The sequence below is a fragment of the Xenopus tropicalis genome, chromosome 10, assembly GCF_000004195.4.
Source record: "Xenopus tropicalis strain Nigerian chromosome 10, UCB_Xtro_10.0, whole genome shotgun sequence".
NCBI lineage: Eukaryota > Metazoa > Chordata > Amphibia > Anura > Pipidae > Xenopus > Xenopus tropicalis.
This window is the reverse complement of record NC_030686.2, coordinates 28,183,404-28,204,158: the sequence shown is the minus strand read 5'-3', so window position 1 is coordinate 28,204,158 and position 20,755 is coordinate 28,183,404. Positions and strand designations below refer to the sequence as shown.

The 20,755-nt window shown below is 41.7% G+C and overlaps 1 protein-coding gene across 3 annotated transcripts in view; it reads left to right on the top strand.

The window, feature by feature from the left end:
- cep131 (centrosomal protein 131kDa) overlaps positions 1-14,069 on the top strand; it is a 34,684-nt gene extending 20,615 nt beyond the window's left edge. The window contains exons 16-27 of one of the 3 annotated variants that reach the window (XM_012966708.3): positions 742-858; positions 2,601-2,630; positions 4,134-4,236; positions 5,843-6,044; positions 6,305-6,412; positions 7,294-7,411; positions 8,067-8,141; positions 8,712-8,854; positions 9,345-9,522; positions 9,855-10,051; positions 12,385-12,445; positions 13,639-13,868. In XM_012966708.3, the coding sequence (XP_012822162.2) occupies positions 742-858; positions 2,601-2,630; positions 4,134-4,236; positions 5,843-6,044; positions 6,305-6,412; positions 7,294-7,411; positions 8,067-8,141; positions 8,712-8,854; positions 9,345-9,522; positions 9,855-10,051; positions 12,385-12,445; positions 13,639-13,710 (1,404 nt within the window). In that variant the 3' untranslated portion in view covers positions 13,711-13,868. 3 annotated transcript variants of the gene reach the window in all.
- The last annotated feature ends 6,686 nt before the right edge of the window (positions 14,070-20,755 follow it).

Genomic DNA, 20,755 nt, shown 5'->3' with positions numbered 1-20,755 from the left:
CTATCAAGTGTAACTGTGTATCAGAAGCCACATCATTTGATCTGTCCATCTGGGCTTAAGGCTATTTTCCCATGGGGAGATTAGTCGATACAATTTTAAAAAGCGAGTTCCAACGACAAGTCGTTCGTCTTTTCCTAACAAGCATTTGCTAGAGATTTAAACAGCGGAGCGATTCTATTTCCCACAAATCAGCACATTCCCTGCCGTAATGGGGAAATTTGCAAACAATCGCAGTGACTTCCCGCCCAATGGGTTTTCCTTTCAGCGATTTCAATAGTTTTGAATGACAATGCTTTCTTTTGTAACATCGCTCGAAAAAAGGGTCTCACAGCGATTGGGAGTGAGATGCGATTTCAAGTAGTATCATCGGTTTAGGTACTGTAGATTCATATCGTTCTTTTATTTAGAGGTAAAACTAAGGACTTGCCGCTGGTAATCACTTTTTAAAAATCGCAGCGACTAATCTCTCTGTGGGACATTAGCCTACAAGTTGTCTATACACAGGCAGATGTATGGAGGTAACCAAACTGCCTGCATGACCAATGACTGGCTGCATAATGGCCAGACATCTAGTGGTACTGTTTGAAAATCCGATCAGGCAAAGACCACTTTGGCCCACATAGGGCCCTTCTCCCGAAGGGTCTACGTAGCCCCCTTTTATGGCCTCTTTGATTTTGAACCTTGTCTGAAATTTGCCTACATTTGTGTCTATTATACTCCATACTGTTTCTCTTCTGGCAGCTTATTGATGACAAGAAAGCTCTAAGTGAAAGATGTGAATCTCTAGTAAAAGAGCTAAAGCAGGTGGATCAAAAATACTCGAGCAAGATCAGCCAAATGCAAGAACAGCATGAGATGGTGAGTTTGGGACCACAATAAAAAGCTTTGTGATATTTGGTGTTCTTAGAGCCTCAGATTAAGCTAGCAATTCATGATTGTGGTCCTCAGAAGCATCAGCACTCAATTTGGGATGCACCAAATCCAGTATTCTGATCAGGATTTGTCCACATTGTAGCACTTTCTGCTGTATTTGGATGCATCTGAATCTGAAGTGCAGGCTGGCAGCATGATAGTGAGGCTGCTGAAAGATGCTGTAGACTGATACTTAATATTGGGCCTGTATGAGGCTGTTTGGGCCTTTGTGCACTTGAAATGCACCTGAAGTCAAACCATTGGTCGCAGGAAAAATTGTTCCCGCTCTCCATTGACGTTCAGGGCTGAATCGTCTGATATGGAGTTAGAAACAATAGAAATTCTACCTCCACCAGCCCTAAACGTAGATTTTGCTCGGGCGCCGTTGCCTGCCCGATCGACGAGACGACCGACAACCGCAGCCTTTACACTATCGGTCGTTTCGTCGAGCCACTACAAACATTCGCTGAATATTGTACGAAACGAGGTTTCATATGATAGAATCAATGCGTGTATGGCCAGCTGAAAACTCATGTGTACAAAAAATTTTTTCTTAAAGGAACAGTAACACAAAATTTTCACTTTAAAGATATCAATTCTATATACTTTTATTAAGCTATGTAACCTTAAAAAAATGCAATATTGTAAGTGGTTTTTTAATAAATTACATTGCCACTGACTTACTGGGCCAAGTTCAAAAGGCGATACGGCGATGGGGTAGACTTCCGGTTTAATCCAGCAGTTGATTTAGTGCATTCTTCGGAGTCCTTTTTAAAGTGATTAATGGGCACTAGTGATCTGGCACAGAGAGGGGAAGGAAGAGGGATAGGAGACGGACCTTTTCTCCTCTTTTGATGCATCTGCGCTGCCTGCACGGGGAAAGGGAGGGGGTGTAGGGGGAGTGGAACAGAAGCAGGCTACGAGACTTGGGAGAGATGTGCTGCCTGAGCTCAGTAAGTCTTAGGTAAAGTCATTTTTTTAAAAAAACCACATATACTACTGCAATCTTTCTATTGTATATTTGCTAAAAAAAAGTATTTAGAAAGGATATATTGAATGTAAAAATTTTGTGTTACATTTCCTTTAACAGTAGGTGCATTTGGTATTTTTCCAAATCAAAACAATTCTGGATTCTGTGTATCTCTACTTCATAGACCAAAAATATTACTGAGCTGCTAAATATGCCTTTTGTCCAGCAGTGCTTGCCATGAATGAAACCATGACACCGAGAGCAGCTAAATACCAAGTATTGAATGGCTCTGCTCAGCTAACAAGGCAAAACTTTTTCATCTGTTGAAAAAGAAATGCAATTTTTTTCAGAGAAGCAAAGTTTTATGATTACAAAGTACCGTTAACTTTACCTGCTTATTGACTTGTTTAGTTGTGTTCTGTAAGTGCATGATACTTAGTATATAAAATGAGAAATGAGAAACGTTTCCTGTTGTAACAGTGATATACAGTCTGGCCACATAGCGAAGTATTGGTTTTAAATTGAAAATGCCAATTGAGTTTTCTATTTTCTAAAACATGAAACTTACAGAGCCAGTAGAATTGTGTGTGTTCCATATATTATACAATATATAAACTCCCACAGTGACTGATACCCGCTGAATTATCTTCCGTCTTCATTTTCTGTTGATTTATTTTACTTTTCTTTCGTGTTCTTCTTCTCTTTTTCCTTTCCCCAGGTTTGGCAAACTCTGGGCCCCCTGTGTGAGGTAACACACCTCTGCATGCTTTCTTTTTACTCGGGGGCGCTCATTCCCATAACCTTTCAACTCCACTATTCTCATAAGCGCTTTAAAAAAAAAAAAATCACAACTCTATAAGGATTTGGTTTGCTTTGTATAGCGCTGCAGCATTCTGCACTGGGAAGCTGCTCCTGGTAGATGAATAGAACAGCCTTGTGGAACTAAATAAGGGACACCATCACTTTTTTGCTTTTAACTGATTATTTATTCACTTAGGGTTAATTCAAGCCATTGATTTTAACCAAATCAGAAACCTATTAATGTCTATTAACAGATTCTGTGTTCTATCACTAGGTGGGAAATGCAATGAAACTAATGGCAAAAAAACTACCCCTTTTAAACAATAATTATTGGCATTGTTGCAAAGACAGATGTGTATAAAATATGCCTCTTAGAATTCTTAGGGCAATGGTACATAGGGTGACTGAGCATTTTGTTTCCTAATTATTCTGAATTCAGAATAATTGTTTGTGGCACTAGCCTTAATGTAAAGAAGTTTTTCATATAAAGGATTCTTGATGCTGCTATGGTCCCTCTCTTTTATACACTTATTGATTATATATATATATATATATATATATATATATATATATACCTTAAACAAGACTGTCACCGCACTCATCCATAGCGTAGACCCTGGTGCTCCGCAACTTAAGGGCGCCGTCTCGCCCCTCCAAAATAGAAAGTTCAAAAATACACCTTTTTGCAAATAACCTGTGTGCTGCATCTTTTTTGAACTTTATGTATATATATATATATATACAGTGTTCACTGTAAAGCAAGGGAGGGCTGCAGGATTATCCAGGATTTGGTTTGGGATTCGACTTTTTTCAACAGCATTCAGATTCCATGGGCCTGGCCGAACCAAATCCTTAAAATCACACGATTTTGTGGCACATAAACACAGAAGTTGAAATTTTTTCACCACACGCTTTGTGCACAGTTCTCTTTCACCCTCCCACAGCCTTATTTGCATGTTCAAATTAGGATTCGGTACTTGGCCAAATTTTTCATAAAGCTTTCAGGGATCGGATGAATCCCAAAAATCTCTCTAATTTTTGGCTGAATGAACTAGCAGTTAGGCAGGTTATATATAGGCATATAAGGTTGAACTTGGACGTGTGTTCTTATGGCTGTCCCCAATATGTGGGGCCTTTACAACTGATTGCCCCACTGATAAGTGAAATCAAAATAACACAATGTAGCGTTGGGCATGAACAGCATCAGGCTGTCACTGTGGCCCTCTTGTGATTAATCTACATAGGCCCCAACTGTGATCCCGTCATTGGTCTGGGGGCGAAATGACTGGATCAGCCGGACCAGCAGCTCTCTGTGTCTATGGCCTGCTTATTACAGAAGAATGTGTGGTAGTGCAATGGGTAGGGGATTTTAAATGCTTAACTTGATAGCACTCAGGTGTCTGTAAAGCTGGGCTGGACTTTTACTTAAACTTTTACTCTGTTTCCCTAGGAAATGAAGAAGCTGCAGGACCTGATGTCAGCCACCGAGAAAGTGCGACGGGAGAAATGGATTGATGAGAAAACTAAGAAAATTAAAGAGATCACTGTAAAGGGTAAAAGAGTTTTTCTCCTCTTCCTTCCTCCCTCTCCTCTTCCTTCCTTCCAACTCCGCATTTGTAGCTGTTGTTTTACGAGTTGGCATGTGTGAGTTACTGTCATACGATGCCGTTGGATTATGGATTATGGTGCAGTATGGGACCTTGACAAATAATGTTGGGCTGAACAGAAAGATGGCACCCATCTTCATTTGCCAGCACTCTTAGGTCAAAGAACCACAACCTTCTTGGGCAAAACAGAGCCACAAACATCAATGTTATTTTCTCCTGACTGAATCTCATGAGAATCCACGGCAACATAAGAATGGGGGAAAATATTGTACTCTTTGCATTCACCCCTTCTGCCCTAAGGTCCTTGTATTTGAATAGAAAATTGTGAGGTCAGTCTCTGGCTGCCCCCAGTAGAGCACTGGCATGTCTAATACCTCTGGTAGTAACTCCCATTCTCCTGGATCCAAGCGGTTCCATCTTAGATAATCGTCCTCCCAGTTTAGTATCCCAGGAATGTGTACCACCATTATCTCCAGACCAAATACCTTGAGCCAGTCTGTTTTGGAACCTTGCGTCGGTGATCACTAATGCCCATTGTGGTTCCTCCAAGAATCGACCCTGGGCTAGATGATGACGTTCCATTTACCAACATAGTGACTGTCAGGCAGGACGGCAGAGGGATTTCTTCTTCATCTTTATGGGTCAAAGGTGATACTGTGCGATTGGCACCGATTCTGTGGCTGCCATTAACCCAAAGACCTTCATGCAAAATCAAACCCATTTAGAGTCGATCTGGAGTAGTCATACCCATGATTTTTAATCACTCTTTTTGAACTGGTGTTGAACACTAAGCACAGAGATTGCATGACGTGGCTGGGGAGAAGAGATAATATCTGTAAATTGGTCCTCCACGCAATGAACTCCAGGGTTGAAATGGTGATCTCCATTTGCTCTCTAGCTTTTGAAAGAGAGTCTGCCGTCACTAGAATGTTGTCCAAAATTGGGTAATTGGTATCCTCTGTAGCAATAGCGTCACAGTCATAGAGGCCATTACTTTTGTAAAGACTCATAAGGGCCAATGTGAGCCTGAACTGGAGGCCGATCAACTGATAATTGTGTTAATGGAAAGATAATTTGGCCAAATGGGGACATGTAGCTAAGCGTCAAAGGACAAAAAGATTGGATGACCAAACGAATGAATTCCATGTGGAACCAGGAGTACTGGATGAACCAGTTAAGCTTCTTCAGATTCAGTACGGGACAGAATGACCCATCCTTCTTTGGCACTATAAATAAATTGGAATTGAAGCCATCAAAGCGTTAATCAATCTGAATGAAAAGTACTACTCCCTCTTGAAAGAATCCCCTTAATGTGCATACTCACATATTTCAACACCAACATTCAATCCGTGTGAATGCCCCTAGGGCAACACAATGGCTTCAGGCACAGGGAAGGCCATGATGCCATCATAGGGGCTGATTCGCAGTTCGTGTTTATCCACGGCCAAGAAGCAGCCCTGTCGGCATTAGCCTTACACTGCTCACTGTTGTGTATAAACAAACTGTACTTAGTAGCAGTAGGTTGCTAAGTTTTTTACCCTTGCCTTTACAGGGCTGGAACCTGAGATCCAGAGACTCATTTCCAAACACAAGCAGGAAATACGCAAGCTAAAAGCATTGCACGAGGCAGAACTGCAGCAGTCAGATGAGCGAGCCGCCCAGCGATATGTACGTCAGACTGAGGAGATGCGGCACAACCTTGAGCGGGAGAAAGAAGAAGTGAGCCAAAGGGAACGGGAGCTGGCAAAGCAAAGGTGAATTGGCACGGGCATCTGGTAACATGGCACCATGCACAACCACTTCAACCACTTATACCAAAACCTGATAAAACCTAAATGGGACTATAGCAGTTCTATCAATTTCAGTTGTGTGTATTATTTACTTTTTATTTAAACGTATCCAACTAATCAGTTTTACTCAGAATACGTCCTATACTTCTGTTTAAGATTAAAGACACACATTGAAGTTACCATTTGGGTTTAGTACAAAGTGAATGTCTGCCTTTAATGCACAGGTATGAGAAGCATCTTGTTCAGGAAGAGCAATCTCTGCAGGAGCAGCGCAGGCGTCTGTTCCAAGAGGTATCGGAGGAAAAGGAGAGGCTCAACCAGCAGGCAGCCAGGTTAGAGCAGTGCCTTTATGCTAGACTTATGGGGGGATTGGTGGGAATATTATGATTAATATTGTTATGGTATTGAGAAATACATTTGCACAATAATAACAGGAAGCACAATTAGAAGAGATCTTTTGCATTTAAATGAATCCTGACATTTTAGGACATTGTCTGTCTTTTCTACAGTCTTGATAAGGTAGATTGGAGAAACCATGAATACCATCTTTTCATTTCATGTAACCATGGAAACTGAGCTGGGTTAACCTTGACAGGTACAACAAAAAGCAAAATCAGCATATACTTGTCAATAAAGTAAATGTGCTGTATAATAAACTGGAATAAAAAACACATCCTGGTTTATAGTGCAACCAAATATATGTTTTGTCTCTTGATCTGGGCAAGTAAAGCTGGCAACAAACTAATATGTGTAGATAAGTAATTCTTCTACCAAACATCCTGTCATGTATGGGCCTTCCTGGCTGATCTGTTTGGATAGGAATACAGTTGATGGGCAAGGCAATCTGGTCATCCGGTTGGTGTGTGGTCATCTGCCAAACCCAGACCTACACTGGCCTGCAAATACTATAGCATCTCTCGTGCCACAGCTGCCTCCTCTCAGTAGTTTTCATTATGATACATTTTGTTGTTCTTTAGGATTTATTTTGGGGGGCTGTAACCATAAGCTGGAGAAATGTAGCTGAATAGTTGCCAGTGTTTTGTGTCTTGGACTCTTGATTCTTCTTCCATTAGTTTGTAGACAGCATTCTGTATTCTGTCAAAGAAATTGTTTTGGCTTTGTCATCTGTTTACACCAAAAACTGCTGTTGCTTGTCTGCTTTTTGTACTTGGTGCTTCTGTTTGATGAATCCTGGTTACTTATACGTATACAGGCAAAGAGCTGAGCTGGATGAACTAAGAAAGCAGCTGGAAGATAATTGTGCTCTGGCCACAAGAGTACTGAAGGAAGAATATGAGAAGAGCAAGGATGAGCAGGAGAGGAGGCACCAGGTTAGTATCCTCATTATCTGTGTCGGTCTCTGCAGAAAACTTTTTTGTTTGGTAACAGGAATATTCTAAAATAAATATTGTAATGCGATGAGGTTGCAAAAGACAGATATCACTGTGGACAGACAACCAATAAAATAGTGAATATATGTGAGGCCTGAGACTAGTATGTGTCTGGTCTTGTTTCTTTCTGTATTGGAAGGTATGTCCTGTATGGAGATCGGAGGAGTTATATTGTGAAAGCTTGCAATCAGGAGGAGGGCAGTATCCAAGGCCACAATAGACCACATCTATTGATTGGCTAGGCTGTTTCATTTGCCAGTTCTAATCATTTTGTCAGTTTTTTAAATCATTCTTGAAATATGTTCATTCCTCCATTGCTGTGGTTTCATTTTTGACATTTGTTAGAGCTTTCACAGCATTATCTAAACTACAATAGCATTACTGTATCATTACTATATTAGTCCTGTGTTCCCTTGAGAATAATAATAGCGTGACAACAAAAATAGACTGGTCCTGTCTACAAACTCTTCTCTCTGGCTGTGAACAATGGGAAACTGGTTCAGTGATAGTTCATAGTCCTTGCTTTTTGGCCTTCCTACAGTTTTGACTTCACAGTAAGTAAAACATTTATTTTATTCTTGCTTAATATATTTAGGCTGAGATAAAAGCCCTGAAGGAGCGGTTAGAAATTGAGAAGCAAGCTTGGGAACAGAACTACATGAAGAAGGAGGTATAATTCCACCATAACCCCCTGAGAAAATATTATTGTGCACAAGTAATGCTACAATTTTGTCTTCCCCTTAGCAATCTTTCCTTTTTTGGCAGTATTTGGCTGAATCTATGTGCCTGGCCGAACCAAATCCTTAAAATCATGTGACTTTGTGTCACATAAACACAAAGTTGAAAATTATTCACCGCACACTTTGCACATGATTCTCTTTAACCCTTCCATGGCATTATTTGTATATGGAAATTAAGATTCAGTTCGGTACTCGGCAGAATCTTTCATGAAGGATTCAGGGTTCGGCAGAAAAACATTATACTGGATTTGGTGCATCCCTAAGTATCATATTTGCCAACTGGCAGTCTTCATGTCAAATGGTTCATCATATATAATGAATCCATCTTTTTAGTGTTAGTTACTTATCTGATATTTTACCTGGCTTTATGGCTGCTTTATTTGTCTTTTATATGAGAATGATTAGAATTCATGTCTCCACAGATAAAGCATAAGGTGTTTGTGTGGAGTACATAAACATTAACAGATCTTTAAAACCCATTGCACTTCTCTTGCATACAGGAAACTTGGCTGCTGTCTCGGGAGAGAGAGCTGAAGGAAGACGTTAGGAAAGGGAGAGACAGGGAAATTGAACTTGTCATCCAGCGTCTGGAGTCTGAGATGTCAACAGCCAAAGATGAATGTGAGAGGGCTTGTGAAAATAGGTGAGAGCAGTAATACAACTCATTAAGCCAATCAGAGTCTAGTAGTGCCCTTAGTAGGGCCAATTATCATCCTGCAACACACTTCTTCCAAGTAAATATGTATACTTTACTACAGGAGTATGGGGATTGTTTACAGAAGCACTTTATATATTGGCCTTTGTTATGCTTTGTAAGGGAATTAGTGGACATTAACCAGTCCAGATTAATTCCCCCACACCAGAGTTATGCATTTTAAAAAAACAAGAACTTGAGGCTGTACACTACTACTTTGCTTTCTAGCACACATGCAGGTCTTGTTGGGAGCAGAATGAGGAATAACATTTCTAAGCCTGAATGTTTTTATCCCTCAACAGACCCCTGCACTTTTTGCTGGTCCATTTGATTCCCTGTTTGTGCAGTGATCTGCAAAAAGCAGTTTTTTCAGTGTAATGGATTAAAATTCATATGTTTAAGTATTCCTCATGTATAAGCCTTTTTGCTTCTTTTGCAGGATTAAACGGATACGGGATAAGTATGAATCGGAGCTGCAAGAATTAGAGAGATCAGAGAGGAAGCTGCAGGAACGCTGTAATCAGCTGAAGGAGCAAGTGACAGAGCTAGAGGGAGAGCAGATCCGGCTTCAGGGACTTCTAAGACAGAAAGAGCAGGAGATTGAAGATATTAGGAAGGTAAGGGGGGGCACAGAGGAAAATGCAGGGCTTTTAAAGTAAACTGTGGCAGGGAATGATGGCAAAATACTCAGTGGGTCATGTGTAATGGGGATATTCTGTTAAAGTAAATATTATTCTGTATTGACCTGTATTTTTATATACCATCAGCCTCCGACTAATACATGTGGAACTCAGTCTTCATGTGCTGTGCCACTTATAAAAAAAAAAATATATAATATAAAAATATTGCTGCAGGGCTATAATTCAGGCAGACTTGGGTGTAAAATGTGGCATAAGATGCCCCTGTATCAGCAATATCTCCTTCACCAGATTTTTGCCCCCCTCTCCAGGTTACTGACCGCCTAAGTGAGGAAAGAAAAAGCCTTTCTGAAGTGATCCGTCAGGAGTTTGCGGATAGACTTGTACTGACAGAGGAAGAGAATAGGCGACTGAAAACAGAGGCATCAGAGGCAAGGGCCCGACAGCGCCTGGAGCTGGAGAGAGTCAATCGTGAAAAGGATGAGGAACTAGAGGAGGTGCACAAGAGGTAAGTATTGTATGTTTCACTGTTAGGAGACCTGATAGGAGCCTTCAATAACCCCCTCAAAGAACGTTTAATGCATTGAAATGTTCCAGGACTTTTTGCTATAAATTATCTGTTAAGCAAGTAATCATGGAATTTGTGTCAACCTTACGCAAAGCAGGTAACTCTTGGCCATCACCAGATGTGTTAGCCTGGATGGACACCAGAGGTTCCAGAGCTCTTTATTTGGATCTAGCAGAAAATGCTAGCTTGTCTTACACACCTGTCAAACAGTTTTGGCTATTGGTCAATGCCATTAACTGTCCCCTTGGGAACACCCCCACTCTTCCTCGCCACTATAACTCTAGAAGGAGGTGATTATATGAGTCCATGGTAACAGCTGAGTAATGGGCTGGTGCCAAGAGCCTATATCAATTTACTGTTTCCTAAATAGGGCTATGCAACGTATGTAACACTGAGGCACATCGCTAGATACTGGAACATCCTCTATTGTGTGGATGGAAGCTGAAAACATTAAAGGAACAGTAACACCAAAAAATAAAATGTTTTAGAGTAATTGAAATGTAATGTATTGGTCCCTACACTGGTAAAACAGGTGTGTTTGTTTCAGAAGGACTGAATTTTATATAAATAAGCTGCTGTGTAGCCATGGGGGCAGCCATTCAAGCAGAAAGGCCCAGGTTACATAGGAGATAACATAAAAGAGCTTATCTGTTATCTGCTATTTAACCTGTGTCATTTAGCTCTTTTTCAGCTTGAATAGCCCCCCCATGGCTACACAGCAGGGTATTTATATTAACTATAGTTCTGTTTTTAAAGCAAACTCACCCATTTTACCAGTGCAGGCATGGGTGTTTGTGGCCCCTGAGGTGGCTCCTCCGATGCCGGCCCCCTGCGTTTACATTTACAGCACGGGGGGGGGGGGCACGTGCGTCACTAGTGTAGAGAGTGCAGTTGTGCTCTCTGCACTAGCACAGCCAAATTTCCATTTTAAAAACTGGATATTCAGCTCTTTAAGTTACCAGAGTGTCTTTTTCCGCCCCTGGAAACTTTCGGTGGCGCTGCCGCCTGAGTTTCTCATCTTGCCCCATGGCAGCAGTGCCGATGAGTGCGGGGCAACAGTACATTATATTTTAATTAAAACACTCATTTTTTTCAGTTTACTGTTCCTTTAAGGAAATTTGTTCCATACAGGCAGAAGTGTAAAGAGCACCAATGGAAAAATTGCTGTGTTCATAAGACATAATCCTAAATGCCTGTTTACGAAAAAGCCACAGCTGTAAGCAGTGGAGGGATTATTCCATGGCTTCGTAATTGAGCAGGCTCAGAGCAATCTATGGTGATGATGCTGCCTGTAGTTTTTTAGCGTATGCTTAAAATCAGCTGAAATTATAATATGACCTACTGAGAGCATTAGGTTGTTGCTGGTTTGGGAGTATGACCCAGTTAACAGTTTGCTTCTCAAGGCTGGAGGTTAGTCTTTTAATTTCCCAGCACTGGGTACATAATAGAAATTGTAAAGGGATAGTCCCCAGCACAACAGGTAGGGTCATAAAGTATTGGGATTAAACACTTTGCTGCCAGAAATGTGGAAGAAGCCATTGCAAGCTGTTTTCCCATGACAGAATTGGAAGCAAACTCGCACAGAAACCCTGTGGGCCCAGGAATAGGTTCCAGAAGGAACAGCATGATTGCGCACTTCATTAGCCCCAGCCTACCCACACACAATACATACAATATCATTATTTCAAAATAAATAATCCATGAATATAAAACATGTGGAATAACTGGCTCACTCCATGGAAAAAATTGCAAATTGCCCGTAGTCTTTTAAAAATTAAAGAACATTTTAATTTTCCAATACTTTCAGGAGAGAGAAAAGAAAAAGTTGTTGAGTTGTTTATGTTCCTTTTACAGTGTCACATAACAGCCAGTAACCGTGTTAATAGCATTTCTTCCCGCACGCTATTTTTTACCTAATGAAAGAAAAAGCAGCTTCCCAATAAACATTAAGCAACAATGTAAATCCTTTTACAGTTATTCATAAATGTAACTGCTACTGAAAACAGCCCCTTTCTCTCCTCTGTTGGTTCTGACTCTTGAAACTGCATTCAGTGGGAATGACATCTACAAATAACCTTGAGCACGACGTGTATATTAATATTATAGTTTCTATAGAAATGTACCTTTCTGTTTCATTTCAATACATTTTTATACATTCAGAGAGTTTAGGGTGTGTATTTCTGCTTAGGTCTCTGTACGTAATCAGCTGGTAAGGCTTTTATGACTAACTGTAAAATAAAACAAAAGTCATTGGATTTGTATCTTCTATGCAGGGTAAAGACAGCCATAGTGAAGAAAGAAGAAACTGTGAACAGTCTACGGAAGCAGTGCGAGGTCAGTCTCCCATACATCTCATCCTCAAGCTCACAGATCCACCAAGTTATCCTCCTAATCTTACATGCTGGTAGCGCATAGCTATTCTACTCATATGTTCTTAAGGCTATAGACCCAGACATATCCAGAACAGCCAATAAGAACGCAACACCAAACCTCAAACTGGGGCTCTTTCTAACACTCGGCTGTAAGCAGCATCTAAAGAAGTCATTCACTCAGAAACAACATATTCTGCAGTGCTTTACTGAGGTTATACATTATTCACAAGTATTTATTTGTATATATATATAGACTTTTTTGGATTCTGCTGAACCCTCGAATCCTTTGTAAAGGATTTTGCCGAATCTGAATCCTTATAAGCATATGCTAATTAGGTTCCAGAAGGGTTACGTTTTTGAACTTCTGTGTTTACATGCCAAAAAGTCATGTGATTTGTAGAATTCAGATTTGGTTCGGCCAGGGGCATGGATTCGACTGAATCAGAATCCTGCTGAAAATCTTGGCCGAATCCTGGATATGGTGCATCCCTAGCATATACAGTAAAAAAATTATCATTATTGTGCTGTGAAAATGTCATATGTGTGCCAAAATATTTTTATTTACACAGACTTAAGCCAAATTAATCTATTGATATTTTTGTTGTGATGTAAAAAATGTCTCTAAAAATGTCATGGGTATGACTAAAGGTCCCCATACACGGGCAGATTCTAGCTGCCGATATGGATCCCTTAGACCGATTCGGCAGCTAATCGGCCCGTGTATGGGCACTACTGACGGGCCTGCCCGACCGATATCTGGCCTGAAATCGAGCAGATATCGATCGGGCAGCTTAAAAAATCTAGTCGGATCAGGGACCGCATCGGCTCGTTGATGCGGTCCCCAGACCGACTTTGCCTATACCCGCCATAATAATTCGATCTTTTGGCCCCAGGACCAAACGATTGAATTAGCCTGGATTCTCCCGATATTGCCCACCCGTAGGTTGGGGATATCAAGAGAAGATCCGCTCGCTTGGCGACATCACTATGGGTGTATGGGGACCTTTATGGAATTTTATTAGTAGACAATTTCAGAAACAGTCGGCAAGTTGTTGGGATCAGTGCATCTCTGTAAGGTCACACAGCCCAGTAGGGTTTATGGTAATGTCCAAAAGTTCATACTTTATACTAACTGTGCCCATTTGTGTGATGCAGGCAGCTGTAAAGAGAGCAGATCACCTGGAGGCTTTGCTGGAGCAGCAAAGAAAACAGCTTTTGGCCAAATAGCCGCCCCTTTAATTGGACTCGTGCCCTTCCCAGTTGGACTGTTGTGGCTAACGGTGATACCACTGCTGGAATATTTCCCTGGGTCTTCTGTTTCTATCCCATTTTAATGTTTATATTCCCCGAATTGTTTTTAACAGTAAAAGAAATGCTTTTTTTAATCTCTGTGTGACTTTTATATTTGTTCCAGTTACTTAAAAGGAAAATTGACAAAAGATATACAGTAGTACAGGTATGGGACCTGTTATCCTGGATGTTTGGGACCTGGGGTCTTCCGGATAAGGGATCTTTCTGTAATTTTGGATCTCCATTCCTTAACTCTACGAAAAAATCATTCAAACATTAAATAAACTCAATAGGATAGTTTTGCATCTAAGAATTAATTTGATCTTAGTTGGATCAAGTACAAGGTACTGTTTTATTATTACAGAGAAGAAGGAAATCATTTCTAAAAATAAGAATTTGTTTAAAATGGAGTCTATGGGAGATGGCCTTCCCTTAATTCAGAACTTTCTGGATAATGGGTTTCCGCATAACGGGTCCTATACCTGTACACTGTAATCTGCATGGGTTCCCTTAAATAGCATTTAAGATGCAGTTTTCAAGAAGCTCCAAAACTATCCATATTTGAAGTAAAATATTGAGTGAAGTGAAGAGTGTACCTTTTCCAGTCCCATTGGATTGCAGCTAAACGCTTATGACTATAACTCTATGTGCTGAGGGCAAATGATGTGAGTGCCCGTCCCTCCTGCTTCCCATGTACATAGTTGTTATTAGATCGGAACCGTTTAGGCATTACAAAGCCCCTGAGACTCCAAACACTAGATAAGTGCCTCATGGGGAAATTTTGGGAATCCAAAATGACACGTAAGTTTTCCCACCGGCGACATTATTCCTAGTGAGAAAGCACTTGCAGGAGATAGTAGCCTGCAGTAGAGGGGAATTTTCATGGGCGACTAATCTCCAAGTATGACACAGTCTTTAAACCTTTCAGAAATTTAAATAGGTGAAGGAATTACACAGACACTCTGTGTGTGTGTCTGCTGCTCTCAGCAAGAGAACAGAGCGAACAAGATGCTCCTCCCTGTCTGTCATTACACCCCACAATACAGAATGCCTTATGGAACCCACACAACAGTGACAGGCCAAAATTGGCACCAAAACATTTGCTCAAGTGTCTTGTGACCTGGGTCTGCTTGTACCTACTCTCTGTGTATGAGATAGAGGCTTTCCAATTTGCAGTATTCCAGGCAATGGCAGTTTTAGGAGTTTTGCCCATCCCTGTTCTCCACCAGAAGGCTGTGGCGCGATAGCCCTAAACCAATGAATCAGGCATGTGAGGCAAAATTTTGCCTCACATTTTTGTCACCCTGACAATTCCAAATCCTTTTCTATCATGTTAGTTGAGCAAAATAACTTACACCTACTTTACTTACACTAAATAAATTATTTCAGTTTTGTTTCCTTCTTGCCTAGTTTGTGCGTAGGACACCCAGCCAGCTTGGGCCTCAGCTGGAACTTATTCAGGCACATTAACTTCTTTCCATTCTAAAGTATATCCAGTAGGCAGGAAACAGTTAATTTCAGAGCAGCAAATGGTTTTACCCTTCTCCTGCACCTTATCATCGTGTTTGTTTTTCCACCTCATTATAAATTTTTGTCCCAAGAAAGATAAACTATTTAGCAAATATTTTTCTTTAGGGACGTGGATTTATCTATTATTTATCTATTTTCACACTTGGGAACTAGTGTAGCACCGCCTCTTGCCCTGTATAATTAAAGAGTTCAGTGGATTGTCTTACTTTATATAACAAACAAAGCAAATTCAAGGGCAAGGTGACTAAAGCCATTTCCTTAGGGCCCTGTTTCTTGTTATTGGGTTCCCAGATGTGGAACAACTCAGCAAGGACTCTCACCAGCAAACACCAGCATTCCTTATAGACCTATCCTGTAGCTCAGGGGTCCCCAACCTTTTTTTCACCACGGACCGGTTGCAAGCCGAAAAATTTTTCCGCAGACCGGGGGGGTTGTTGCACGCGCACGGCGTTCATTCGCACATTCATGCGCGCCTTCTGTGTCTCTATGCGTGTCTTTACATGCGCGCCGCGTAACTTTGAATGCACAGCGCTTTATTTTGTGCCTTTTATATGTGCGCCGCTTTGTGACGCCTGCATTTTTACTGCAGGCAGGAACAGAGGCGGCCCACTTGAAAGCCGCCCACAGCCCGGTGGTTGGGGACCCCTCCTGTAGCTGATAAAGCAATAAACTTGGGACTCCTCCATTGTCCAGTATAGAATCAAGGGCTTTAGGGTAATTGCTTACAGAGTGCTCTGCGTGGTAGATCTGTGAGTAGCCCATAGATGCAGTGCCAAGGTTGAAAGAATTATTAACCCCACCCAGAATTGTATTCAAATGAACTGAAGCTTTCTGTGCAATTTAATGCTGGGTGTCGCTGCCATTTGATGCTTAGGGTCACTGTGACATTAAATGCTCGAAACCACAGTAAAATGTAATGCGTAGAGTCTCTGTAGGATTTTATGCTGAGGGTAACTGTTAATTTGAAAGTAAAGAGTATATACAGTCATTTGAAAAAGTTTGGGAACCCCTCTCAGTCTGCATTATAATTTACTCCGCTTTCAACAATAAAAATAACAGTGGTGTCTTTCATTTCCCAGGAACATCTGAGCACTACGGTGTTTTCTGAACAAAGATTTTTAGTGTATGGAGTTGTATTTAGTTGTATGAAATTAAATCAAATGTGAAAAACTGGCTGTGCAATAATTTGGGTACCCTTATAATTTTGCTAATTTGAATGCATGTAACTGCTCAATACTGATTACTGGCAACACCAAATTAGTTGGATTTGCTCGTTAAGCCTTGAACTTCATTGTGTCCAATCATGAGAAAAGGTATTTAAGGTGGCCAATTGCAGGTTGTGCTTCTGTTTGACTCTCCTCTGAAGAGTGACCTTGGGATTCTCAAAGCAACTCTCAACAGATCTGAAAACAAAGATTGTTCAGTATCATGGTTTAGGGGAAAGCTACAAAAAGCTATTTCAGAGGTTTAACCCTTTCACTGCCAACAACGTATGGTGTACATTGTTGCAGTAATAGGCTTTATCTGCCAACAACGTGCAACGTACGTTGTTTGGCAGATAAAGGTACTCTCTGCAGAAGCTGCATGTTTTAGTTTTTTAGTTTTCCTGGGTAAATTAAAAGTCCCCCCGAGGAAAGGCCCCTAAAGTGAAACAGTGCAAAATGTTCAGAAACTGTCTGGCAGTACAAGTTCCGCTTTGACCAAAACGGCTGGCAGTGAAAGGGTTAAACTGTCTGTATCAACTGTAAGGAATGTAATCAGGAAATGGAAGGCCACGGGCACAGTTGTTGTAAAACCCAGGTCTGGCAGGGCAAGAAATATACAGGAGCAGCATATGCGGAGGATTGGGAGAATGGTTACAGACAAGCCAAGATCACCTCCAAAGACCTGCAAGAACAGGGTGATGAGAAAGAAGCCCTGAGCACTCACTCAGTCGCTTGCTCGATGCAAAGCTCATTTAGACAACCACAGTCATTTTGGAATAAAGTGCTTTGGACTGATGAGACAAAAATTCAGTTATTTGGTTATAACAAAAAGCGCTTTGCATGGCGGAAGAAGAACACCTGCTACCTACTGTCACATTTGGTGGAGGTTCCATCATGCTGTGGGGCTGTGTGGTTAGTTCAGGGATTGGGGCCCTTGATAAAGTCGAGGATCGGATGAATTCAACCCAGTATCAACTAATTCTTCAGGATAATGTTCAAGCATCAGTCACAAAGTTGAAGTTACGCAGGGGTTGGATATAAGACAATGCCCCTAAACACAGTTGGAAATCTACAAAGGCATTTATGCATTGGGAGAAGTACAATATTCTGGCCATCACAGTCCCCTGACTTCATTATCATCAAAAATCTATGGGATGATTTGAGGCAGGCTGTCCATGCTGGCAGCCATCAAATTTAACTGAACTGGGAGATTTTGTATGGATGAATGGTCAAAAATACCGCCATCCAGACACTCATCAAAGGCTGTAGGAGGCGTCTAGAGGCTGTTACATTTACAAAAGGGGCTCAACTAACTATTGATGTAATATTTCTGTTGGGGTGCCCAAATTTATGCACCTGTTTAATTTTGTTATGATGCATATTGCATATTTTCTGTTAATCCAATAAACTTTTATGTCGCTGCTGAAATACTACTGTTTCCATAAGGCATGTTATATATTAAAAGGAAGTTGCTACTTTGAAAGCTCAGCCAATGATAAACAAAACTCCAAAGAATTAAGAGGGGTTCCCAAATATTTTCATATGACTGTATGTAATTGGCCCGAAGGGGCATGGCCTAAAACTATATGCCCACAGGCCATTTTAGATTGGCCTCAGGCACTATATATTTTGGGCCAGCCCTTACTGGGCCAATCCATGTAGGGGTGATTAGGGATATTATAGTTTTTTTTTCTTTACAGTGAGATCTGTGAAGCTTTGGAATTCTCTCCTTGGATCAGTTGTACTGGCTGATACATTAGAAAGTGGGTTGGATGGCTTTTTAGCAAGTGAGGGAATACAGGGTCGATCCAAGAACTGGTCGATCCAATACAAGTTGAGCCAGGGACTGGTCCGATCGCCATCTTGCAGTCAGGAAGCAATTTATTTGTCCTCCTTTGAATCAACTAGCGGTTAGGCAGGTTTCACTTAGACACAAAAGCTTTTATGGACTTGTGTCTTATATAACCAATGTAATTGTCTCTTTATGAGAAGTCTACTGCTTGATGCAATAACATATAGGCTTTCTCTAGCAAACTCTTCCCTTCATTGCTGAATTTGAGATTCTCTTCTTAAAATAAATCAAGAATATAGAATTACAGGTATGGGACCCATTATCCAGAATGCTCGGGACCTGGGGTTTTCCGGATAAGGGGTCTTTCTGTAATTCGGATCTCCTACCTAAAGTCTGCTAAAAAGATTATTTAAACAGTAATTAAACCCAATAGGATTGTTTTGCCCCAATAAGGGGTAATTATATCTTAGTTGGGATCAAGTACAGGTACTGTTTCATTATTACAGAGAAAAGGGAATCATTTAACCATTAAATAAACCCAATAGGGCTGTTCTGCCCCAAATAAGGGGTAATTATATCTTAGTTGGGATCAAGTACAGGTACTGTTTTATTATTACAGAGAAAAAGGAAATCATTTTTAAAAATTTGAATTATTTGCTTATAATGGAGTCTATGGGAGATGGCCCTTCCGTAATTCTGAACTTTCGGGATAATGGGTTTCCGGATAAGGGGTCTAATACCTGCACTTAAGGGCTCTGGCACACGGGGGAGATTAGTCGCCCGCGATTAACTCCCTGTTCGCGGGCGACTAATCTCCCCGAGTTGCCTACCCCTGCCATCCCACCGGCGAACATGTAAGTCGCCGGCGGGATGGCACATGCGGCGGCGCGATTTTGCGCAAATCGCCGGTGGGATGGCAGGGGTAGGCAACTCGGGGAGATTAGTCGCCCGCGAACAGGAGTTAATCGCGGGCGACTAATCTCCCCCGTGTGCCAGAGCCCTAAAAGCACCTATATTGACAGAATTAATATTTAATTCCTACTGCTGATAGTATAAATTAACGATACCTGTATGTATTTGTTTATAAAACCTGTGACTCTCAGTTTCATATCAATGATAAATCTAACATTTTGTTTATTCTAAAATTGTATTTTAAATACAGGAAGATATTAATCTTAATTTGGTACCTGATAATATATGTTATGCACTAGTGTTCTACATTCTGCTTTCCTGCTACACCTACACCTAATAATTTAGGCCTTCAGTAAAGGTTTGAATGCACTAAATAACTTAGTTTGTCATGTAAAGCCCAGGCTTTTTTATTTACTTTTATTTACCCCGCCTTAATTACTTTGGAATCAAGTATCATTATTAGCAGGTAGGTGGCACTGGCAGAACATGCAATGTTATCCCAAGACTCCAACGCCTGTCCTATGGTACATTCCAAAAGCTCATAGCATAAGACAAATGTTCCATTTTTAGTGTATACAGGGTGACTGGGACACCGGGAAAAAAACCCGGTGGGCCCTAGTAGGAGGCGTGTTCAGAAGGGGAGTAGGAGGCGTGTTCAGAAGGGGAGTAGGAGGCGTGTTCAGAAGGGGAGTAGGAGGCGTGTTCAGAAGGGGAGTAGGAGGCGTGTTCAGAAGGGGAGTAGGAAGCGTGTTCAGAAGGGGAGTAGGAGGCGTGTTCAGAAGGGGAGTAGGAAGCGTGTCCAGAAGGGGAGTAGGAAGCGTGTCCAGAAGGGGAGTAGGAAGCGTGTCCAGAAGGGGAGTAGGAAGCGTGTCCAGAAGGGGAGTAGGAAGCGTGTCCAGAAGGGGAGTAGGAAGCGTGTCCAGAAGGGGAATAGGAAGCGTGATCAGAAGGGGAGTAGGAAGCGTGTCCAGAAGGGGAGTAGGAAGCGTGTCCAGAAGGGGAGTAGGAAGCGTGTCCAGAAGGGGAGTAGGAAGCGTGTCCAGAAGGGGAGTAGGAAGCGTGTCCAGAAGGGGAATAGGAAGCGTGATCAGAAGGGGAGTAGGAAGCGTGTCCAGAAGGGGAGTAGGAAGCGTGTCCAGAAGGGGAGTAGGAAGCGTGTCCAGAAGGGGAGTAGGAAGCGTGTCCAGAAGGGGAGTAGGAAGCGTGTCCAGAAGGGGAGTAGGAAGCGTGTCCAGAAGGGGAGTAGGAAGCGTGTCCAGAAGGGGAGTAGGAAGCGTGTCCAGAAGGGGAGTAGGAAGCGTGTCCAGAAGGGGAGTAGGAAGCGTGTCCAGAAGGGGAGTAGGAAGCGTGTCCAGAAGGGGAGTAGGAAGCGTGATCAGAAGGGGAGTAGGAGGCGTGTCCAGAAGGGGAGTAGGAGGCTTGTTCAGAAGGGGAGTAGGAAGCGTGTCCAGAAGGGGAGTAGGAAGCGTGTCCAGAAGGGGAGTAGGAAGCGTGTCCAGAAGGGGAGTAGGAAGCGTGTCCAGAAGGGGAATAGGAAGCGTGA